Below are 26129 nucleotides of genomic sequence, written 5' to 3'. Positions count from 1 at the left end.
ACTTGTCAAATCTTAACTTGCACACCAACAACCCTCAAATGATTGCAAGCATGGTCCCCTTGTAACCTCACTCTGTTGCTATCAGTTGTTTGCATCTCAATTTATTGTTTGACATATGGGAATAATTTTACAATTGGGATATACTAAACTACAGGACATGGAATCTTCAAGCTTACCTTGCATTCAAAGTTTTAATTTGAAAAAGTCCCACATTCTATAATATTATTTCTACACTCTTCTGGATCCATTCTTCCATCAGAAATGAGCAGAGAAGACAGAGAGGAGAACAAACATATTGACTACAACTTATAGTTCAATGCTATTACCATGCTATTAGATTCCCCCTGCTGGTGTGTGTTACTTCAAATAACTTCAAATCCTTGGAATGAACAATCAAGACTTAGGGAGTGGAGAGGAGATGGACAGGAGAAGCAATAGCTTGCTATCCACAGATCCTCAGGTGCAAAAGCTTCATTTCAGGTTGCCATAATCAAGATGAGCACCTCAATAATGTAAAAAGTCCTGGGGCAAATTTATCCCTGAGAGCCTCAGGAATAGGAATGGATGTATATTAATAGCATACCTCTACTTCTCTTTTTTGCCCAAACTGTCTTAACCAGCATAAATGCAGTCAAGGGTGACATCAGTGAGTTTCAACAAAACCAGTTTCTCTCTCCTGAAGTGAAGGTTCACCCTGACAGCAGGCATCCCCCAATGCTGCTTCTCCTCACACCATGGCAGAAAGTGAAGGGAATAGGTAGAAGGTCTTGAAGAAAGAGACAAGGAAAGCTGGAAAGTTACTAGAGATGAGAAGATTGAGAAAAAATGAAGGATAAGAAAACACAACAGTGGAAGGCAGGGGAAGGGGGGGGGGGAGGGGGGAAGAGAAAGAGGAAAATGCACAAAAGAAGAAATGGCGGATTTTTATTTCTGCCTCTTATTTTCAAAATCCTGCATATGTTACAAGTTTCTATTCATACCTAACCTACAAGGAAACAAATCCTTACAGACAAAAGAACCTGAAATGTAATAGATCTTGAATTATTCCTGTTACCATCTGTTAGTGTTAGCAGCCCAAACCTTGAGTTTGTTTCTTGTTACCTTATATAGTGTTACAAACTTGAACTCAGGGTTTCAGAATTAGTAACTACGAAAACAAAAAATAAGTAATCCTTTTTTCACAACAAATATTGTAGGCATTGCTTTGGAGGAATACATGCTTCTCGAATAAACAATTCTGAGGCATACAGTTTCAGATGGACTATTCAATCAGAATGCATCCAGCAGGCACCACAGTCACAGGCTTTTGATAACTCACCTTCTGTCAAGAACAGCACAAGTCATCATACTTAGCCCACTGGAGATTCAAACTGTTCTGGATCATCAATGCTTGTGGAAAAGCCAAAAGAATTACTCAGCTAAAAAAAGTTCAATGCAACATATGTTTGTGGACAAATCTAGTCTATTTTTTTTGAGAAAAATTAAGGCCAAGATTTTTCACTAGCATTATAAGATCTTTTTCTTCAGGTGACATGTCAAGCTCATAACTCATTTCAAATAATGTGCTTAAATCAATGGAGGCCCATGCTTTTGAAAAACAGTCTAGATTTTGAAGAACCGTCTGTTGGGAGGAAGGGTTGCTAATTAATTTATAATTGTGAGCTCTTAAATTATTCTGAATCTCTCCCTTTGAAGGTTAAACAAAGAAACAAAAACAGGAAAGGGAAAGGATATAATTTCCATATCTGATGCTTCTTTTGGGGGAAAAAATCTCAGGCAAAGAATATGACATGAACTGCCATCATCACATGAACTACTTTGAAATTCTGCAAATGCTATTATAGCATCATTTCCAGCTTGCTTTGGTCATAAATGATAAAAGAGAAGCCTTAGCTGACTTACATCAGGTCAGTTTCTCAGACTACAGAAGCCAAAGATAAAATGACAAAAAAATAAGCCAATTAAGTTAATAATAAAGAGAGGAAGAAAAGCACATCCTATGGAAATAATAAAAGCATTAACTATTAAGATTGTATTTCACATGATTCTCAAGCACTGATTTCTTCTGATTCTCTTTCCTTACTTGAACTGATATGATATCATTACTGAAATAAATCAGAAAGTAAGAAAAAGCAATAAATATACCAAATTGCAGAAGATTTATATATCCTTATCTATATTTAGCTGAGAGGTTTTCTGTGTACTTTAATTACATTTAGGATTTTAAAAACACTAATTATAATAAACCCCCTCTGAAGATAATAATTTTATTATCTTCAATTTTTCATACTTGGAAATCTGAAGCAGAAGGATTAAATTAAGTGTTGGTAATATGAAGCACAGGTGTTTACCAAATCCAGCTGCAGCTCTCCAACACTAAGTATCTACACTGGAAAATGTCAACGTCACTGACTTTTCAAAAATTAGAAAAGTGGTTCAGAGCTCAGCTAGAGTTGGTATTAGTGCCATTGTCGATTCCTATATGCCCGCTCTCCTGCTGTTGGGATACCCTTTGTCTTGGTTTGAAGTCCTGCTGACTTGTTCCTAAGTAGAAAAGCTGGCTCAGCTGAAGTAGGCTGCTTGGCACAGGATTTGCAGAGGCTGAAATCTAAGTCAACACAGGTTGAGTAATGGAGATGATCAGAAAAGTCAGATGAAAAGGTTCCTCATCAGCATTTACCAATTTGTTAAAATTGGAAAATTCCAGAGGCATTTCAATTCTGAATGAGTTCCTTTGACCTGCTGTCTGACAGGCAGTTTTCAAAACTTCACCTTCATTCAGCTGCCTGAAACTCTGATGGGGCACACAGAGTTCCAGTGTCTGTGATGTGAGATAGCTAGACATGCAGGAATAGGCATACCTGAGAGCTCATCCTTTCTTGGAAAACTCTGAGGCAGGATTATTTTTCTTGAAATAAATCTTCTGAACATTTTTCATATTTGAGAATGATTTGTGCATTGCTTATTCCTCTTCTCACCAAAATAATCTACAGTCCTTTCTTCACATAGAGTAGGGAAAAAACATGCATGGCTCACCCTATACATGTTTAAAAGAGGAGAAGAAAGGAGTGTGATCATTGCAAAGTCTTTAGAACGAATTACCAGCAAAGTTCCAGATGTTTGTTTGCATGAAGCTGACTATATCATCGATTCGTGGTCTAGGCTGTTTTCACAAGAAAACAGGCTACTAGACTGAATTGGATATTATTTTTCCTAATTTGAATTTTCAGTCAATAAAATACAGGGTTTGAGCAGCTAAAAAATAAGACAACCTTTTTGAGGTAAACCAAAAACCATCAAAAGTATTCTTGGTGGGACAGGGCTTTTAAAATAAACATAAGCAGTTCTGAGGCATAGTAAAAAAAATTCAAACACTGTTTTAGATGTAGAATGAAAAGCCCCTGTGAGAACATTGTAAGGCTGTAAAAGAAAGGCTGCTACAGCATGTTAAAAAAAGAGAGAGAGAGAGAGAAATGAAAATAAAATACTGCTCTTTAATTACATCAATAAAAAAGAAAAAAAAAAGAAGGTCAAGTTGCAGTGCTATGGGAACCTTAACTGAGGATTTCTGATCTTTTGTGGAAATGCTGTCAAAAGCTTGATGTTACTTTAATTATTTTTCTATAAAAATTATTTAACTGGAATTGACATTGTTCTGACATTGTAATATGGTCTCCAGGGGCACATTTGGCAATGTTGCCCAAAGGCTTTGAAAATGTCATTCGTAATACAAGTCAGAAATTGCACAGGTGAAACACTCAAGACTCTTAATGCATCAAATACTGCTCCAACTCAACATGCTGCCCTTATCTGACAAGCTCCTTAGAGTGTCTGTTGACAGCTGAGGACACTGGCTGACTGGCTGGCAGGGAATGGGGGTCAGAGGAGGTCACGTAATGTGATGCTCTAAGAGAAGAAAAATCCATAGGAACATAGATATTTCAAAATAGTGTTTTGCCAGTTCGTTATGATTGGTTTTGGTGGCTTATGTGACAGTTTTATGTATCCAACTACTCAGCATCTTCATTCATTATCCACTGTTAAATTATCACTGTTAAATTCCCACATATCCCCTACATCAATACATTTCCAATTTGTAAATTGAAGCCAGCTGTGAGAAGAAATGAATTCATTTCCCTCCTTGACATCAGCACTTCCCCTCCAATGGCCTCACTCTATCAAGACCTATTGGCAAGCCAATTTCTTAATATGAGCTGTAATTCTCTTTCAAAACCCCATATTTAACAAAGCATATGTAGAATAAGCTTATCAGTAAGACCTAGTAATACCTGTGTTACTATTAACAGTCATGCACTTGATTTACTTTGGTGTGAATAAAACCAGAATCAGGCACTGTACTCAGTTTCTCATGGTGTTGACTAGAACAAGAATATGTTTTGGAAAAGTATCTTGAGAAAGACAGAGAAACTGAAGGCCAGTAGGCTGACAGACCCCAACTGCTTTCCTTATGAAGAGCTTATATCTATTAAAAGACATTATACCATTTACTAGACAGCCCCATATAAAATCTATCAGAGACATTCCAAAAGCCTGCACAGAACTCATGGAGTTGGGCAGCCCTGTAAAGCAATACCATAAATACCATTATGTCATTTAAAATAACAGAATACTTGGCCTGTGTATAAGACCTCTCTTATTTCAGCTAAGTAGTATGTATTATTCTGAAATGTATAAGTGGTCCAAAATAGCAGGAATTTACTATAATACAAAACTTCAGTTAAACATGGGTGTGTCTTTAGAGATAAGAGAGATTTTCTGACCATTAAAAAAACCACAAACACACACTGACCTGAAAAAAATATTTTAGCTCAACTGTCAACACCCTGTTTTGTTCTGTAGCAAAAAATATGAGTTGGGAAAACATTTTCTAATATGTTTTTAGCTGAGGTAACAGCTTTTTTTAGGTGTAGCTTAACCAAAAAATGTGCACAGAATGATATATAGGCACATCTGCAACTCAAATAATGTGGTATATTGCCACAGTCAGTATTTACTCTTATTTGTCCTATATGTAAAAGGCACTGGTGCAAACTGTGAGAGTACTGTTTCCAGATGGCCAATTTTTTCTCTGTTCTGAGAGAACATTTACACACTTGTAAGATAATTTTCACGGAAAACGACAGACTTGGGGTTTAACTCTCACTCAAAAAGAAGAATGCAGATCACACACACAAACATTATCCTTACTAATTTTTCTTCTCTCTCTGCCAAGAGACTTTTAATTTCCAAACCTTACTATTTGAGGTGACAAAATCAAACACATTTTCAAACGGTCCTATGAATGAAGAGCCTTGGATAAAAGTGACATTTGAGATTCAGTTTTAACTTTTTTATAGGCTTCTTTCACATATTCAAGAAAGTCACTCAAGGGTAGAACTAAAGACTGATTTTGGTGCCCTTTATCTCTTTCAGTATATTGGACAAGCTCCACAAAGTTATTTAAGCTCTACATTTCCATTTAAATCAATAAAAGGTAATCTGAATGTCTCTGTGGTCCAGATAATAATGACTAAATTTTGCACATATATTTGTCTGAATCCCCTTTAGTCCTAAATTGCTGTCTAACACTGTCAGTACCTAAAATTCCCTGGCTGCTTGTATTTCCACCTTAAGGCAAAAGTATCCTGATGCTGCCAAGCAGCTTAGAGAACTGGCTTTCAACCAAGTCCCAATGAGTTCCTCCAACTATGAATAATTACAAATTTACTGGGCCAGAAAGACTTTGAGAGAGAAAGGAAGAAAACAAGCAAGAGTCTGACTTCACAGTTTAGCTGTACTCATGGGATATGGCAGACATAAACTGAAGCCTCTGCTCAATATCTAATTATTTACAGAAAGCAGAACAATTCCTTCCAAAGACTGAGGAAGCATTCTCTGTCAGAAAATTCACCTTTATAGTCAAGACAGAACCCAACACACAGTAACTGAGTTCATGCCGCTGCCTTAACTTAGAGCATGCACTTGACAAGAGCTGCTCTCTGTCTAAGAGGTTTCCATTATACCTGACTAACAGCTACTCTCACAGCTCTTTCCAGGAAAGAAGGAACGACATGAGCTGTAGAGGGGAGGAACACAACTGTGAACAGATGAAGAGAAGACTGGTAATGTTTTCACCCCCAAGCTTGCATGTTTCACATGTGTCAGTAAGAAAAGGCTTCAGCTACATGCCTTTCTTCAGCATTTTTAACTACTCAGCTTGACAGACCCCTACTCGATTTATTGACTTTGTGTACCACTTACATAGACACTTAAGGATATGCCCACACCATTTCTGAGCTGTGCCAACATGCCTAGCCTTACTTATGTTCCACTGAGGACACCTGGCTGGCTGAACCAATGAACTCCGCTATACATGCAGTCCAGGATATGTGGACACTGACAAACATAAGCCCTCAGTGTGTATGGGGCCGAATGGCTCTGGAATTCAGCAGTAGAAAACAAAGATCTCAGTCCATGTTCTGACACATAAGTAGATATTTTATACGAAGGAAAACATCTCCCATGGAAGAAGGCACTTTCCCAGAGTGATCAGAAGCCCCATGTCTACATAACTGGGTTGGCAAGCGGGAGACTGATTCAGATCCCTTTTCCAAATCAGGTAGGGAATAAATAAGAGGTTTAAGCTAGAATATATGTCATCCCTGATGAGAAGGCTACAATACTGACTGGTGCAGCTCGTATCACAGTGGGCCAATCAATCCACCAGTGTCTAGCTCGAATCTTGCCAATACTTCAACATAAGAGAGATTTCAGAACAACTCAGAAGTGTTTAATTTAATTGGTTCTTTGCACAGGGGTATTTAGATACTTGTTACTGTTGGACTTCATAGGCTTGTGATACCTCCAGCAACATTTTGACAATCTCAGAGGTATCCCCTGCCAAGTGATTAGCAAAGCAATTAACTATCCAGACAGCTTTCTGGATTTTCTCCCTATCTTTTAAATAGAGTGTTCCTCTGATTTACAGGTTCATTGTAAAGACATTAATAAAACATGGATGTTTTGGTTGTATAAATGCTTGCAACAACTGGGAAATTATAAACAGTAGTCTTGACTATGGTACAATTAACAAAGGGAGAAAAAAATGTTGAAAATAAGTGAACTAAATAATTGGGAGGGGCAATCTAAACACATGGCCAATATGAAATTTGCTCTGATAATACTAGACTACTATGAAATCCACCAAATCTCACCTTGTTCCCTTTTCATTACATCCTCACACACCTTGGGAAAAGAAAAAAAAAGAAAAAAATAGGAAGAAGAATTAAAAATCATTCAGCTCTAAAATAAACTACCAGTGTGAGTCAGTTTTAGTTAGAGTTGCACAAAACATTCAATAGAAACATGCAATTAAAAATATAGTTGAGTTTCACTGGAAGAAATATGATCTTACCGAAATGGGTTACCAATTTCTCTTTGCAGTCATAAAGCAGCCAGGTCTGGGTTTCTTAAGATACACTTTTATTGCACTGTAGCTCCAGACTCTTGATTTTTTTGCAGCATTATTTTCTTGATTGTCTCCTCTTACAAAAGCTGCTTTTCTAATCAAGGTCACTCATCTTTGATTTTATCCATGTTAGATTTCAGGAGCCACTTTGGCCTATGCTGGTAACATGTCAACTTGCCAGTGACATTACAAGTTATGAAAGGAAGCTCTCCTTTGGGACCTTCCCACATTCTGAATATAAAAAACAAATTCTCATAATTCCCCAGAAGAATATCAGAAGCCAAAGTCCTTCTGCATCAAGGACCTGTGAAATTGCCACAGAACTCACACTGGGATGGCCAAGAAACTGTGATAATACATATATAATATACAGAAGATTTCACTCTTTGGCTGTATACTACTTTTTCTAAGCTAAAACACACACTATCACACTGCTTATTAGCTTTGCTAACTATTCAGTGAAGATTTGGGTAGCATGCCAGAGCTCACTGAAGTCAGTGAATAAGTCTTCCCCTGGCGATATCCAGCTTCAGCAGAAGCCTTTGGAGAATGCTGGTCTCTGTGGTCAGCCACGGGAAAAAAAAAAAAAAAGTTGTCACCCTGGAGCTGACAGAAACTGTGATGTAGCTCTGGGAAGAAGTCTTGCTTGTTCTATGGCAAACACTCCTGTCACTAGAAGTTGGCATCTTCCTAAGGCTTGCTGCTATTTGAGCAAAGTATGAAATTCACATGTTTCAAAGCCCAAAAGGCTGATGGAGCTCCTCTAGAGATCAACAAACATAAGAAACCATTGAAAATGATGATCCTTTCAGACAGATTAATTTTACTGTCTTGTGCTTAGTGTCTGGATACTACAGTCCTGGATTGTACAGTCATTAAAAATGGAGCTACTGTTCTTTTATCTTTTGCTAGCCTTGTACTTTGCATTCAAGCATAAGAATCAACGGTAGAAAGAGGCAGTGCCTTTATATAACAGAGCTGTGTATTAGCAGGTACTTTTAATGCATTTTTTTTGCATCAGGATCCTCAAATATATTTTAATAGGTAATGCTGTATAAAATTCTATGACAGTATTTTATAAAATTGTGATAGGCTGTCAAAACTAAACCAGAACAAACAAATAAAAAACCTAGAAAGCATTTCAATCCTTCTACCAGCCAGCAGTTCCTATTTTAAGCCACGTGAAATAACTATGAAGTACAGGAAATAAATGTTTAGCTGGACTATTCTAATACTCTCAAAAAAGCTAGCATGAAATTACTAAAATCAGCTGGAGGTTGTGTGTAACACCCTAAATATCCAGTGTGTAAAAGAACATGTAGACATACATTTTCTTTACATGTTCCTGATCCTTATGGTTGCCAAAATGCTGGGAAAGGAGGACTAGACGTATGGGTTTCAAAACACAGCACAAATCAGACTCGATGCCAAGCTGTCTCTTTTTTATTATTATTCTTAATATGTTTTTGCTTGGCAGGACAATCTCAGGGATGATCATGGATATTAAACTTCTTGCCAAACAGAAGTCCTAACAAACAATGAGCTCATGGCTTGATCCAACAGAGAGTTATTTTAACATTTAAATTGAATAAGTAACCACCCCCAACTAAGCAAATAATACAATATGGACAGCAATAGAGTAATTTTTTTAATCACATTCTAACAGGTTACAGAGGTGTCAGTTGCTCTTCTGTTATATGTTAATAGTAAAAAGAGTCTTAGTCTAAGGCTGTGCAATGTGTCTACAAGGAGTGTACTGTAGCACTCAAAAGTCCCTCAGCTGAGTCACTTGAATGTCTCCAAGCTACTTTACAGATAACAGTGTTTCCCAGAATCTCCTCTAAAACATACTCCCAGGATACTCCCAGAGCTTGGATTAAGCAGCCTTTTATTTTTGCCTTTTATTTTTGCCTGTGACATGACAATTCGCCTCTGGCTGTCCATAGGACTTTCAGAATCCATCAGGCTTCTCTATGTGGAAAGACTATATATTTGGGACAAGAATCTGCTTTTAATTAAGAGGTTGAGTTTTTTAAAGACATAAATTAAAAAGCAGAGATTTTTTTTTATTTGAAACAATGCCAAATATAAGTTTAATTAAAAACCAGTTTCTTAAAATGCATATTCTTCTAAGCAGATACTATGGCTTTGTGAAAATGCAGACGGCATCTATCACAGAATACAACTTTAAAAGAATTGGTTATTTTAAAAATAGCATATTATGCAGTAGCAAACAAGATTACCTTTTTTTTGGTCACTAAAGGAAAAATGTCTAGTAAAAACACAAAGAATTCTCTGACAGCTTTTAGCACCCAGCAGATGGAAAAGGATTACTAAAGATGTGACCATTTCCTTATCTCAAACAACAGGCATTTATATTTCTCCCTTATCATATTTATTTATTTGTTTGTTTTTCTTGGTGAAAGTCTCCCCTTTTGTTCAGAAACTGTATGAGGCAAAGCAGCAGCAAGCTCACATTTAAAGATCTAGTACAAAGAAGTTCACTGTTTGGTGCTTAAATAATGCTATCAACACAGACAAACACAGTCCACAAAATGTTTTGGAATGCCCTCAGGATGGCAGGGTGATTTTATAACCACAGCACTGAATCTAAGGCTAAAACTTTTAGTTTTCCTCATTTATACACACCACACTCCAACTGCTCCTCAGCTTCTTCTCATTCAGTGAGCTTTTAAATTGTGAAAAACAAATTACTTCAAAGTATGAGAATAAAAAGGCACCTACAGTACCCTTTAGATGGTCACTCAGAATGAAATATCTAGAACATTATGCTGGTGCATTAAGGGCAGGAATTGTGCCTTCAACACATTTCTAAATTCTTAAAGACAAACACAGACTTTCTTCCCTGCTCCACTTCATTTCTGCTCTCCAGTGTTGTGCTGACAGGCTCATACACTTGAGACAATGCAAATAGTAACTGTAATAAGCTCTAATAACTCCCAGGTTCCTGATAGAAGTGGTATGAGGAACTGTTGTCTTGGGACAACTGAGAATGGATACAAAAAAGAAAAAGCAGGGGATGTGTTAGAAGACAACTTTACCTCTCCTGAATGAGAGAATCAGCATCAAGCAATGGAGACCAACAAACAGAAGAACTAACAGGGCAATCATTCAGTCAAAAAATACATTGCTTTTAAAACAGATAGGTATCTAAGGGATTGAGAGAATGCAATTTTTAAAATTAAAACAGAAGTAGGTGTTACATAGGAAACTACTTTCATATCAAAGGTCACAAATCCAAGCAGTCTATGAAATGGGGATGTCATTTTACAGTGTACATCAGTTTTTAACTGATATTTGTTTAGCCATATATTTCAGAACATAGTAAAGGTTAGTGGTCCATGGCTAAATTGCAAGCAACTCCATAAGTTATAATACTGCAAGATTGTAAGATACTTAACTTATAGTTTGCAAACAACACAAATTAATCAGATGGAACATGAGGCATTCATGCTTTACCAAATGAATTGCAGGTAAGGATGCATGATCTCTACCGATTCAATAAAAAAAAAAAGCATACGCAGGACCAAATATGTACATATGTTCATTAAAAAATGAATGTAGTTTGGTCAGATGTAACTAAATCCAATCTCTGTAGCTTTATTAAAGTGTGCACAATAATTCCAGTTAAGAGGGAAATTGATTTACATTGCTTTCACAGACTTAACTGCTCTAATTATTAAATAGCCCTCAACATATGGCAAGGAATTATGGAATGTAAATCAAGAGCTATGTGCTACAAAGTAATCACACAAATGGTTCCCATATAGCAACACCACTGCTGGAAGGATAGCAGAATCATACCTTTCTCATGTACAGACAATTTCAGAAAACTAGGGCGGACATACTCTGTACTATAAAGCAAACTATTGTTAGGGTGACAGTGGTAAGCAAAATTTTCTTTTGCTTGCAATTAATTTCATTCAAGCACTAACATGCAAAAAACAGATATAAAAATGTGTTTAAAGATTAATCTTGGCATATTAACACGCTTTTATTCTTATAATTAAAATTTTATTAGACTTTTGACAGTATTAATTCAAAATTTTCTGCTGATGCTTTAATTTAGCAGGTTGATGAACTGGACAGCCACACATCCACTCGAGCTGCTTCTTGAGACAGATAATTCATTGTTGAACAACATTAATGTCAGAAATTTAAATGCACGCATATACCATAACAATAAAACTGTTTATGCTATTCTACTTTCAAGTTTCCAAAGGATATTTGAAAAAACTATCACACAGCTGTCTTAATCTGCCCTTTGTTTGAAGTGGTCAGTGTACAGTACCACAATTTTATCTCCCTCCTTCACTCCCCATCTCTTTTGTCCTGCCTTCTTGTCCTTTCCCCTGTTTCTTGCCTATAGTGGTTGTTCACCTTGGCTTGTATTACCCTAATACTAGGTTGCTGAAAAACAGCATTTTGTTCTACATCATATCTGTTGTTTGACATATTTAGAAGCTACTGTTAGATATTAATAGTAGTCACTAATACTGACAATTAATACAGACCAAAATACTGGAAAAAAAATGCAGGTGCATTTTTCATATACAGTTAATTACAACGTCCTTCTGTATGATCCTTCCTGATGAAATACTCCTCTCCCTCTTCTCTGCACAATATTAATTATAAAAACTGGATGCACTATATTGTGTATTGAAAAGGTTATTATTAAAAATGATCACGAAATGGTGGCAATGCAAGAAAACAGACACAGGAATATGTAGTCAGGAACACTGCCAGAATCAACAGATCTATCTCAGACCACTCAACAACACCAGCAAAATTGTACTGGCACAAAAAGAAGGCCATGCAATCTGTGGTTAGAGAAGGATCTTTGCTTTCTACCTACCCAGGAGTCTGCCTTTGCTTCATTTCAACCTTCTCCATCCAGTTCCATTAGACAAGAAATCTTTCAGACAGCTGTATGTTAGCGATTGTAGCTCGGAGGAGGGTAAGTCAAGTCTGGGTTTCATACCAAAAAAATAAAAAAAAAAAAAGTAGGCATCTGCACCTACACAGTATGTCTCACCTGGATTTGGTTAAAGCTATATTTAGATGGAATCAAATAAATTCATGAAATTTTGTTCAAAGAAGACAGGAAGGCATTTTCTGTAAGAATGTTTAGAAAAGGAAACGGCAATATGAAAACAGAAGAATAAAACTGAAGGAACTCTAGAAAGTGTCTTGGGGCACTTCAGAAAGGCAGTGTTTAGAAGTTCCTGGGTGCTTCCTGAGGAGGTGTTGATATCTGGGATACACAAGTGTTTTGCATGTTTTCAGTTCCCTATATTCTGCCAGTTAACTGAGAATGATCTAATGAAGTACAGTGCCTCTCCTTTAAAATAGTCTTCTCCCATATTTAACCCTTTTCGCTACCCCAGTTTATGGTGAGAGTAGGAAAAATGTGGTTAGAGTCACTTTTGTTCCATTAGTCAAGTCCCAGCTTCTGCTCAATGTTAGAAAAGACAAGGCAAAAAGACCATGAAAAAGAATATGTCCTTTGCATTTCTGCAAATAATTTCTCTCTGCCCCAAATCTTTTGTTTATCAGTGGACCATTTATAAATAATAAGTTTGAGACTTGTACAATATTTTGCAATCTGATGTTCCTAAGCAGTGTAAACCTTTCATTTACACAGATGTTCTTATTGAACTCTATCTTCAAGAACTGACATACTAAATTTAATTTGTTTTGCCTTTGCCAATTAAGATGGAAAACTGCAGCCATTATTTCAATATCTTGTTGGCTGTCAGTCACAGAATCTTAGAATAATTTAGTTCAAAAGAACCCTTGGAAAGTACAAAGCAGAGCCAGCTATGAAGACAGATCAGGTTGCCCAGGTCATATTCTGTCAAATTTTGAGTGTCTCCACAAAGATGAAAACTCCACCATATCTCTGAGCAGCCATTATCTCTGCATCTGTCAAAAATCACCATCCTTGGCCCAATATTTATGAGCTTGCCTACTAAAGCTAAGGAGGGGAAAAATAATCCCTGTTCATTTTTTTGTCATTTTAGATTAAGTCTCATAAATTATTTTTTTTTGTTACATTGTTTTCACCACAATCAGGCCTTGAATGTAGTAGAAGCTGGTTGTGCTATGCAGAATGTATGCCTTGCGGCAGCTTTTTCTTTATGAAGTGCTAAAATACAGTAAATAAATACATATTTGCCATTAGAGGCTTCAAGAACAGAGGCTAAAAAATTCCCAGCCATTTCTACTTAAAGAAGCTGAAGGAGTTCTCCATGTTCATTTAATCCCAAGTTTTTAGTTTCGATTGAAAATAAAATGTCAAAACTTGCCAGTGAATTTCTTGAAAGTTATGTATGACTTTTTGCTTAAATATTGGTTGTTATCACACAAACAGAAATCATCATCACTAAAATAGTAATGCCTATTCCTATCACAGTATGTTGTAACTGCCATTTTTTCTTAAATCAAACATACTTTTGAGGTCCATTTTTCAGTTCTGTGAAGAGCAGTATATTAAAAATATTGTCTGGGTCCTACGTATCTAAACCCACAAGTCAAAGGCCATCAAATTAACTGCTTATTTAAAAGTTCTTCACTAAAGCCTTCATAATATCTTTAGGAGTTTATGTAACTGAATAAGAAATCTCTATAGCTTCTTTCTTACATTTATAATTAGCACATTTTTTGGTATATCTTATTAAAGAAAATATTCGAAATGTAATTTTCTGTGTTCTCCTATACAAAAACTACATGAAACTGAGTACTCCATGGCTACATCAGAGCAGTAAACACCAAAGGATTTCCCTGATACTGTTTACAAGTACATCTTTTAGTGTAACCCAGAATATTACTAATTTAGTATTACAAAATTGCTTTGTTTCTTTCAAATGACAATTACAATTTTGTCATTGTAAGCAAGATGTACATTGATTACTACAGTTTAAATTCACTTTTTGCTTGGTTAAAATCCACTACTAAAAATCCATGAAATCCATCAAAATCCCCCAATGTTATCCTGGATGAATTTCTCATGTGCTTAAATATTTCTGAAAATGTTTCAGAGTTAGATTATTTAAATAATAATTATATTTCCAATTCATAGGGCATTATGCAAATTGTATCATTTCACAAGGGCAATAAAAACTTTGGGACTATGATATTGCAATCCTTTGGTACGCAGCTATTTAAACAAGTCAGCCTGAATGAGAAGCAGTTCTATATTTTAGATAGAAAAAATCTTTGCAAGATTTATGTAACATGATAAAAGGCCTGAGTGCAAAACAGTCAACAGTAGAATACCTTGGATGTCAGCAAAACCACTGCTTCTCAACTACTTTCTAAATAACCCAGAATAACTACATCACAGCGAAAAGGTGGTGTTTATCTTTGCCCATCAAAACCCTCTGAAAAATTTAACCATCCCATCAGTCTGATTTAGAAAGAGCACCAATGAGCTACACAGAAATGTGCAGTATCTGCTTTCATGTCCTTCTTTTAGATGAGACAAAAGTAAGCAAAAGCTTAAATTCAGTCTTGGTGCTGTCAGCAGTAATTCTAGAATTAGAAGCAAATGCTGATGCTTTGCCAAGAGAAAAAAAAAAGTACTAAATATACACGCTCAGTGAACTGGGAGATCCTCCCAGACAAGCTCCGTTACAGACATAGATAACTTTACAGTAAAGTACCTGAATTTTTGTCAACTGTTCAGAGACATAACATTTGGTCACTTTGCATCATGCAACACTTTTCTTAACTACAATATTCTGCACAGTGTCATTTTATTTTGCTATCTTGAGTGTTCATTTATTCACAGACTTGATAGATAGATAGATAGATAGATAGATAGATAGATAGATAGATAGATAGATAGATAGATAGATAGATAAACTTTGTGAAGCCACTCAGCCACTGTCCTATTCTACATGATTTGTTCTTCTGTACCAAAAGGTTTCTGAGGGTTTTTCATCCTTCCACTTTCCCAGTGATTCATTCCCTGGAATGTGTATAGCTACGAGATAGTTCTGTTCTTGGATTTTAGCACCATCTGCATGTCCTGGATAAGTAATTAATGAGATTTTCATATCCTCCTCTCTATTACTTTTCCATTTTTATACAAAATGCTTTTTGCCAATATACATTATCCACAACTCTAACATAAATTAACCTGACTTTCTCGCTGACTACTCTGAAAGCTCTATTATGGCCAGATTCCACATGGCTCTTCCAAGTGTGCCCAAAAAAAGAGCATGCAAGAGTTTACTCATTTGTGTCCCAGCATAACTACAAAGATAATGGGCTTTTAGAAAATGCAAGTGCTGCTCTGAATTGCTCTGCACAGCACTGGCAGAGAGACATTGCCATTTCCAAAAGATGAAACTTGGGCAAATAAAGGCTAAGGAAGCAACCAGACATGAGCAGAGACACTGCACTTTTTTCCTTTAAAAATGCTAGTAAACACTTTCCAATAATGTTCTGCAGCAAAAACATTCAAAGAACCTTCTTTTACAATACTTTGAACTTGTATTACGCATGTTGGGGCTGACAAACACCACTCAGTTTGGAATGCCCAGCTAGGGGACTGGTGCAGCTACAAACTCTTCTAAAGCTGATTAAAAACTCGGAATCACAGAGATATATATACTGTCCTAATTTTAACATATTCCAGATTATCAACATATGATCATGGCCTTGTTTCCTGGCAACTCACAACATTCAACTATTTGATAAATATATATATATATACACACACATATATACATATGTATATAGCTCTCCTGATCTCATATACATACACACGTATATAGCTCTCCTGATCTGGGTGGGGGGAGGGATACTTTGTGAAAAAATGGATTTTCCCATTGGCTTATATTGGTGAGCACGATACAACTTTTAATCACAGCGTCTGATATTTGACCCTACTACACTGATTCTATGCAATGATCTATGCAGTGCTCCAAAGATGAAAGACTATACCTGCAAGTGCTCAGGGCTCACCATCTCTCTGACAATAGTCACCAATATTTCCTCTCAGTTCTATTCAGTTTTCTTGCTCTATTTACAAAATGTTGGGGGAAAGGGGGTTTGGTCTGTCTGTAAGTGAAATGGAGATTCTTATTTAAAGCAATCAGAACATCTGAAGGCAGAGATGGATACTCAAAATCTAATCACAGTGGCATTTAGTTTTCACCTGCCTACTGTCTCATCTTCCTCTATTTTTTTTTAACAAGCAGCATTCATCTCTTTGGTTACAATGAGAAAGCCACTCCTGAAGCTGGTGAGACTGACCACAGTTTATGAAAGGATCCTCAAATTGTATAAATTTCCATAGCTTTTTTCAAAGGTAATATGGCAGTTGAAACTTCAGGTTGTGAAGTTCAGTCCTCTGTCCTTGTAACCTCTCTTGTTGTTTTTTTGGGGTTTTCCCTCCAATATTTTTTTTTATTTTCTAAGTCTTTTACTCAATTGCATTTTATAAATTTGGGAGAGTTCAGACAGTTCTATAGCTGTTGGAAATGACCAGTTCAAATGTGAGAAAGTAAAGGAGGCTTAGTTTCTAGAGGAATGGTTCATGAAGATGGCCAGAATACTGAGTATCCAATATGATCATGTCTGTTCTTGGGGTAGAGGAGAGCAGCCAGATAATCCATCACTTCCAGATTTGCATGCAGCTGTACCTCAGCTTCAACATTCTGTTCTCGTTATTTGACCCCTTGCTTAGTTTTCCTGCCCGTTGTTTTGTGGATTTCCTTTTCTACATACTAATAAAAATAAAATGATTTATGAAAGGATTACCCTAAGTGTCTTGAAAATATAATTATAAAGAATAAAACTCTTGCAGACATCATTTTCAAGACTATGTTTCATACAAATTAATGCTAATGACATAGGAAGTTTGTTTTGAAGTAAAACTATTTTATTTTGATGCCTAAACACAAATGGTGTGGAATGTTTGGGAAAAACAGTTCATGTCAGAACTGCAAGTGCAGTCAAGAGTGTTCCAGCTGCAATCTTGTGCTTCACATAAAGTGAGTACAGAGAAACAATTATCTTCCCCTGAATACACTGATGCCTATCCATATAAACACAGTAGGCTGGGGTATTATCTAAGTCATATGAGATGTCTCTGGCTTCAGAGGATTGTGCAATGTCTTCTTCTCCCTGCCCACACCCATTTCGCAGGTTATTTCATCACTGTAGTGTTCATATGTCATTCAAGTATCCCAGCTGCTAGGACAGCCAATAGCCAACAGCCAAAACCCATTTATGTGACAGAATTTTATCACCAGTAAAAATGAAAGCTGTCTCAAGAGTCTACAGAAAATAGTACTCAGTTTTGAAGTGTACCAATGTATCAGTAAAGCATCAAGTTACACACTGTAAGTACTCACACCAAATCTCCCAGTAAAATTAATTACAAATCTATCCCTCAATTCAAGAACTAATTCCCAGATATTTACTTAGCTGAATGTATATAGTCTTTCAAGGAGCCTGTATGTTTCCATTTTGTTGGTACATAAGTAGCTAAAATGCCAGTGATAAGCTAAAACTTTCCATTACTAAATGAACAATGAATTTAGCAGAATTTTTATTGTAAGACATCTCTGAAAATGTCTTTCACAGCAAGAGAAAGTGGGCTGATGAACAGCTCTTGCTTTCAGAAGACTTTAAAAGAATCCATCTCAGAACCTCGACTGTTTCTGTTGTAGCACATGTTAGGCCAGATCTGTCATAGTAGAGTAGCATGATAATGCAAACTGCTATGCCAAAGTCAACATTCTACTGGTTTCAGTTGAGCTATTTCAGATTCATATAAATGTCAGAACAGAACAGTGGCATGGTCAGAATGCAGTAATCTATGCAAAAATACTTGTAGAAACCGTCTGAGCTTACCAGGCACATAGTGGTTAAAAAAAAAAAAAAGAAAAAAGATTAATCATTTTCACAACTCTTTTCAGAATATAGGTCAATAGAGGAAAAGGAATAAAGTGCTACAAAATTCCTGAATTTTGAAACTCCATAATTACTAAGCATTATATACAAAAGCATTGTTTGGTATACTTCATATCATGGATTATCACAATTTGCATTTACAAGTTCTCTGTAAGAACTGCAAGAATCCATCCATTCACAATCAAAGTATTCTTGAAGATTAAGATTAATGTCATGAATCATCACAGTTTAATATGCATGACAAAGTTTCATTTCACACATGTTCTGCATGGGTTGATTGCCATGTATACCAACATCAAACAGATGTTGAATCTTTAATTTTTGTGCTCTCAAAGTATGTTTTCATTACCTAGGAGGCTTCATATAGAAAAAGAGGAAGGTATTTCGAAGTAGATTTGACAAAAAATCCAAAAGAAAAATCTATTTTTTTAATTTCACATTCTTAACAATACAAAATTTAATAATAAAAAAACCACTTGATATGCAAAGGAACTGCAGACTGTTATCATTAAATGGCATATTCCCTGTGGCAAACAAGAAATTAAACTTTCAATATTTTTCTAATAAAAAGCATGATTTTGAAAGACCTGCAAAATGAACATGAACTTGGTGATATGGAGTGTTTCTGAAAGTCATGGTATGTGTATAAAATTTGGGCATTTTGCAAAGAAATCAAAATTCCATGTAAAACATCACTATATGAATTCTCACATCGACAGTGCTGTAAGTCCCATTTTACTTATCATCTAAATTAAAAAGTCTTTAAATGTAAAATATTTCACAAGCCTCCACTGTAGAGAGGCCAGAAATGGACATGAAAAGATATCCTAGGTTAAAAATTATGTATAATGAGAAAGCTGTTTCCAGACAGCACCAGCTCCCACGTTCTGCTGTGTCAGATGCAAGCCATGATTCTCCAGGACCAGAATACCAGCAGAGCCACAGGTTAGGATGGAATAGTGTTGGATAAAACCTGTTAATTTGACCAAATGGAGTTATTACTGCAATTTCCATGGAAGTCAGAGCACGTCTCTAGCTTTGGGCCTGATCTTACTGAAATCCACAGAAACAGGAAGGGCTCTCAGGGATTTTGCCCTGGAATTATTTTCAGCCAGCTGAAATAGTCTCCAGCTTGAAAATGCCAATTAACAAAACTTTTAATAATAATAGTAACAGTGCTATATTTGATACAAACATGTCAATGTTAGATAGCATAAATCTCAAATACACAATAATAGTAGATAAAATAATATCAAAACTAAGATATTCAGCCCTTTCCCATACCAGACATCTTTTTGCACAGCAATGCTTTCAACACCTTACAAATTATTTAAATTTTTTGTCTACATACTGACATAAGCTTGCACAGAACTTTAAAATGGAAATATGAACGGCTATTTTGAAAAATAACCGACAGTCATGGCACTAGAGTGCAGTGACCTCTGTCCTCCAATATTCTCTTTTTTCTTTATTTCTTTTTCCAAATGCCTAAGTGCAAGGTGCCCAAAAACAAAATACACATTACCAATGAAACCCTACTTCCAAGGAAGTCAAAGTACATTTCCACTGAATTTACTGGGCTAATGAATTAATCTAAAATGTAGAATTCACATGCACCACACATAACACTAGTGCAGGTTTCTAAAAACACACACTCATCACATTGGAGGAAATCAAGCCTGCATTCCTTGTTCAACCAAAATTCCCTGACTGGAATAACACCTTTAGATGTTATTTTTGTTCATATTCTGTTTTACTATGTTAAATAACCACTTTTTTTCCTTTTTACTTAAGATAAATGTGTGAAACTCCCTCTTTTCCATTCATAGATGTTATCTTCCTCAAACTTCAAATGATTCATCTGGGTGAATGTAGTTATAAATAATTTATCAAGATACATACCAGCTGTTAGGGGAGAAAAAACCCAAAGGAAGAATATCAGTGCATAAAATCTGAACATTAAAATTGATTTTTTAAAATCAATCTTTAATTGGTTTTATTACCTCCTAATCCAGGTCTGAGGCGATTATCATAACCATCCAGAAGTCTGTCTAGAATTCTTGTAAAGATGGTGATGTTATTCTTAGCTTCATCTTCCAGGGAGTCAGCCAGCACTGATCTGAATGGACATTTTACATTTTAGAAAATGCTAGGTATGTTTTAACATACACTCAACATGCAGGTTTTTTAGGCTGGCCTTTAACTTGGTGCACTCTGACAAGAAGGGTGTAGTTAACAGAATACAAATATACAATTTATGTATATGTATAACAAGTTCAGAAATATAAGCATCAACAACATGCTATTTAAAATTTCAAGGAAGTCATTTTCCAGTAGCCTCTACTTTTAGTCATCATTATATCACTGTGAATACTACTTCAAACTTCACTAAAACATTTGGCTCTGCAGGTGAAAAAGCCTAAAAGAGCTTTTCTATGGCCTTGATGGCATGTCACTCAAAGACTGATTAACTCAGGTTCCCCTACACAAAACCGTCTCCTTCCAGCTCTGTCTTATCTGTCCTCACCTAGGTATACTCTATCTTTGGATAAATCCTGTGGATATGCTTCCACCCAATGGTCATGTAACGTACATGACCAGGAGAAGTGACATGAGGGAAAACTCCAGAGATCATGCTCAGGGAGTCCTCTGACGCCAGCAGTTGGTGGGTGGAAACAACAATGCTGACTAGCAAGCTGCAGGATTGCTGTGGATAGCCTTCATGTTTCTAAAATGCTATTCTGGCATAAAAAGCACTGTCTGATACTCCACTGGACAAATTTTGGACAGAGTAGAAACAATAAATGAAGAATAGACAACCTATAGATTACTGATGGTTTCAAACTTCCCCGATAAGGAAAGAGACATTACAGTCTTTATGGGTCAAATCTCTGTGGAACACACCAGGGAATGGAACACGAACCTGCTGCCCAGGCAGCTGTGGTGCTTAACAGTCAGTCCTCTGGGATCTGGGCACCCAGACCAAAGGGGGTTTGTGCCAGGGAAACACTCACATGCAGAAAGCCTTACACATGCAAATATTACTGTGCCAACAGTTTTAAGCACCATGCATGTGAAACGCATGAGCTCATTAGTCTTGCCTACTTAATACCAGCATTTTGGTACAAAGGGAATAAAGCATCATAGGCTACACGCTTTACCATTTATGCCTTTTTCAACCACCTAAATTTTTAACCTGAAATGTTTGAGTATTTATCATCTCCAAATGAACTACTAATCAGGGCATTCTGAATGCTGTAAAAGCAAGCATATTTTCTTCCTCCTCCAAACCAAAAGTAGGTTTGGGTGATGTTTTCTCTAAAGCAAGCTATAAAATTACTAAAGACATGGCTTTATGTTGGTCTCCAGTTCAACAGCATGGAGGAAATATTTAAATGTAAATCATTGCAGTCTGTGCTTTCCATCACATGAAACACATAATCGACCCAAATCAGATAACTTACAAAGAACGCATCAAAATGTCATGTGTGGATTTACTGATGTGTCAGCTTTATCTTAATTTTCATTACTGGATGGCTCATTTTTGTTTGTAAAATGTATTTCTGTACTATAAACCCCTGCCATCATTTTGAGATACAACAGCTTTTTCAACTCAAGATTCCACTAAGAAACTAGATCATACAATTATATCAAATTAGGGTCAAATCCTGCAAACTTTACTCGGGCACAAACTCCTTAATTACGTATGTAGTCTCTTTGACGTCAGTAAGATTACTCACTTGAGTAGGGTTTGCAGGATCTGGCCCACTGTGACTCAACTAATACTGCACCATAGTTAGGCATAAAGTGAAATAGAAAACATAGTTTCAGGAAATATTTTGTTCATAGGGAAACAAACAAAAACAACTGCAGACTTTTTAAATCATACGAAACTTGCAATATTTGGTATACAAACCTTACCATATTAGGAAAAGACCTACTGCAGCCAAAAGACCAAAGCAAGTAAACTGAAGTTACAAACTGCAATTAATTTTATGTTTAGGGACTGTGAGTAACCCTAAAGTATTACACAATTAAAATTACTTCCTCTTATGCTGTAACTTTAGAAATTGCGAACTTTAAACAACATAGGAAAAGCTGATTAATAAATTATGTTATTGTTTTATTATATGTGATTGTGAAGTTGTATGCTATCTCCACCTAGAGGTTTAAAGCTTTAGTATCATTTTGAATTCTGTCATGTTTGTCTAAAAAACAAAAAGGGGGGGAAAAAAGGCATGCCCATATTACAAAATATGTGAGCATTATTTTAGAGACCATGATTTGCTGTGTTACTTCACAATAATCTATTTCTCCATCTTGACTGTTCTGTATGGTACAGAATCACAGCAATACAGTAACTCCAATAAATCTCTTAAGATCCAATAAGATCCATTTAAAGAAATTGTTATTTTAATAGTGAAATAAGTATCAATTTGTAAACTGTTTAAGGACAAGAGACCAAGCTTTTATGGTCCCTAAAATACATTTTACTGCATTTGCTTTGGAAACTGTTTAATACTGCATTCAAATATCTAAGAAAGATTTTTTAATTACGTTACTACACACACTATACTTTTATAACCTCTCACACAAGCTTACTCTTCACAGATCGTAACATACATGTCTATAGGGAACAGCAAAACTAAATATGCTCTCACCTTGTTGACAGCCACACCAATAAAACGAGAAGAACCAACTGCATCTCGGAGAGTGCCAGCTTCCTCTTCATCGTCGCTCTTTGCAAAACCTAACGGTGCAAGAAGAACACAAACCCACTCTCAACGACAATCAGCCGCCGCCAAGCAGTGCTTTCAACTTAACCCGAGGAAGAATATGTCACTTCACTGGAGAAACCACTGAATTTCCGCAGCACTTTTCACTACTAGCAACTTATTGTATCTCCATCTTTCCCAACGATCCTGCTCTGTGCAAAGAGGCAACGTATGATCAGAAGTGGCATGTGAGCCGGCGCATCAGATGCTTTCCTGTTCCGTGATGTGAAAACCCCGAGATGAGAAGGAACAAAAAATAAAAACCGTATGTATGGGAGGATGGGGGTTTAACCACCCCTCTCCTCTCCTCACTACGGCACACCGCAACCGAGGGGGGCGGGCGGGAGGGAGGGAGGGAGGCAGAGTCATGCCATTCGCCGGGGCTCGGTGCGGAGACCGCGGGCGAGCCGCCCCCGCCGCCGCCGAGCGCCCCGAACGTGTGACAGCTGCTCGGCAGAGCGCCGGCGGCCGCCGCCGCCGCGGGCGGCAGTGACGGGGCAGCTGCGAGGGACAGCTCCCGCAGGGCGACAAGTTGCGGACCGCAGCGGAGCTAGCCACGGGCAGGCGCTGCCCACGCCCGCGGGGGGCGACGCCGCCGGCCCCGCGCTGCCCGCGGCCAGCGGGGACCCCCGGGGACCCTACCTGGGAGCTGCAGGCGAACGGGACGGGGAGGGAGAAGGGAGAGGGGGGGAGGGCAGGAAGGCACCGCCGGCGGCTGGGGCGAGCGGGGCAGGCGGCGCGGGCGGCAGGAGCGCGGGGCGGCGGCGGGAGCGCGGCCGGACCGGGAGCCTCCCGAGCGGCGGGAGCGCGCGCGCGTGCCTGCGCGGCGGTGCGCGGGGGCGAGCGGGGGGCGGCGGGCGCGGGGTTGCCCCGAGGGGCACGGCGGGGGCGGCGCGGCCGCACCCACGGCCGAGCCCGGCGCACCCACGGCCGAGCCCGGCGCACCCACGGCCGAGCCCGGGGCCCCCGCGGCAGGCAGAGAGGATGCAAGTCACCCTGGCGAGCCGTGGCTCCGGCTCCGGGGTATCCCGCGGCCTCATAGCCCGCGCGGAGCGCGAACGAGGAATGGGGTGGAAAGCTCTCCCCAGAACGGTACAAGACATTTTCCGTGGCCCTCCCTCCTCAGCCTTTTAATCGTCTCTTGTCAAGTGCGTGTCTGACCCCAGCAGCCGCCCTGCGCTCCCCGTGTGCGGCGGGAGCCGCCAGCCCCGGCTCCCAGCCCGCTCCCCGGCTGCCTCATTAACATTCCCTTCCCCACTTGCCCACTGGCACAGTCTAATTGAAATGCAGAGAGAAGAAAAGTCTGTCATTTAAAGTGAGCTCAAGATGCATTCAGACAAGGAAACAGACCTCTTTTTAAATTTTTTTTCCGCTCAGATTGCATTACTTTCTATTGTATTGTCTTTTAAAGTACGTTGCCCTCCTTTTGTATATGCAGTCCTCGTCTGGTAGTAACTGGACCGCTGCTAGGATTCATTCCCATTGATTTCAGGTTTTCCAGAGCAAGTAGAACAGGACAGGCTTGATAATTAAAGATAAGGGTTTATATTTAGTGTACCCTCATTTTGCATTGTTAACTCAGAAATAATTAAATAATGCTGGCAATAATGGTTCGGCTTTTTTTTTTTTCCTTTTTTAGCCAATCCCTGTCTATCGCCTTTTCTTTCACTCTCTTAACTGCCCAAAGCACCAGTCTCAGTTGTCCTCTCTTTATGTCACTGGCCTACCTGCTTGTTGCATTTTGACTGAAGTTGTTTTGATGAAGTTTGCTCCTGAATCAATAGCAGTTCCAAAATGAACCTGTGAAATTGGATGCATAGACACTGAAGGGGGGGGGAGCCGGGGGGAGGTGTAACAGGAGGAGAAACTGGAAAATAAGAAGTAACAATTTCTTCAGTTACCAATAGCATCAACTACCAAAAATTGGGGGATTCCTTTTGTTACCTCTTTCTCTGCTGTTTTACATTTGTTTCCTGCTTCCCAATTGTTGCAGCTTGCAACGGGAGGTGTCCTTGTTTTCCTTCTTCTTTAGTGGCTTGATGACTCTACAGGAGAGCATGAGCTAAAAAAGAAGGCAGACAAGCTCTTGGGCTGTCAAGACAATTTGTTACTTCCAACTTTGAGATATTTCATAACTTGCACTAAGACTGGGAAGAGAGAGGGAACAAGCTGAATAGCTTTGTTTTAAAATAACCAGTAAAATGACAGCCCAAACTGCAGGAAATGACAAAGATAAGAACAAAAGCATGAAAACTGAAATCTGAAGAACACTCATGCAGCAGCCATCTAACCTTGGCTGTGTTTAAGGTACAAGGCCCTCATCTTTTCCTGTCCAGATGTGAAAGTGTGCTCTGTTTGTTGTCAGTTAAACATCTATGGGCAGCCTAAAGTCTTCTTTGCATCCTGCAAGTTCCACATATGAGGAATTAAAAACTGATACTACATGCAGAATCACAGTAAAGAAAACTAGTTTTAACTACTTGTCCTAAGTAAGGGTGACTTCACAAATATCAAAATGCAGAAAAAATCCCTAAAAGTGAAGAGTCTTCATGGTTTATTGTTATGTGAAATACATTATGTAATCAAAGCAGAATATTTTTTCCCATGGGTATTCATTGCATTACTTTCAAAAATGCACTTCAAATAATCATAATAGTGAAACTATAATCTAATTTTCATATGTGACTTGCATCAAAAAATAGAAAAACACATTCATTATGAAAAGCAGTCACAGTGTTTCATGTTGCTGTGATAGCATATTTTCATTCTTCAAAGGCCACATGGAGTAGGTATGTATTTATAATGAGCTTGTGTTCATAGACTTCCCCAAGAAAAATGTGCTAGATTTTAGGCTCTAATCACAATTATTACCTGTGATGTTCTTTGAGATTTGCCATGGCTTCATGCAGTGATGTCATGCTTCAGATTTGAAACTT

General features: G+C 37.9%; 1 protein-coding gene and 1 long non-coding RNA gene across 3 annotated transcripts in view; one reads left to right on the top strand and one right to left on the bottom strand.

The window, feature by feature from the left end:
• The window catches only part of GABRA2 (gamma-aminobutyric acid type A receptor subunit alpha2), a 64212-nt gene extending 39901 nt beyond the window's left edge, over window positions 1-24311 (bottom strand). The window contains exons 1-3 of one of the 2 annotated variants that reach the window (XM_071556548.1): window positions 24189-24311; window positions 23080-23168; window positions 20422-20537 (exon numbers count right to left, since the gene is read on the bottom strand). In XM_071556548.1, coding sequence (XP_071412649.1) covers window positions 20422-20537; window positions 23080-23168; window positions 24189-24296 — 313 coding nt within the window. In that variant the 5' untranslated portion in view covers window positions 24297-24311. Of the gene's footprint in view, window positions 1-20421; window positions 20538-23079; window positions 23169-23835; window positions 23999-24188 lie in introns of those variants that run through there. The other variant, XM_071556549.1, reaches the window with a different exon arrangement.
• LOC139672455 (uncharacterized) overlaps window positions 23153-26129 on the top strand; it is a 58403-nt gene continuing 55426 nt past the window's right edge. The window contains exon 1 of the long non-coding RNA XR_011697928.1: window positions 23153-23458. This is a non-coding gene — a long non-coding RNA (uncharacterized lncRNA). The remainder of the gene's footprint in view (window positions 23459-26129) is intronic.

This window comes from Pithys albifrons, chromosome 5, assembly GCF_047495875.1.
Source record: "Pithys albifrons albifrons isolate INPA30051 chromosome 5, PitAlb_v1, whole genome shotgun sequence".
In the NCBI taxonomy this organism is placed as follows: domain Eukaryota; kingdom Metazoa; phylum Chordata; class Aves; order Passeriformes; family Thamnophilidae; genus Pithys; species Pithys albifrons.
This window is presented reverse-complemented; position numbering and strand designations above follow the sequence as displayed.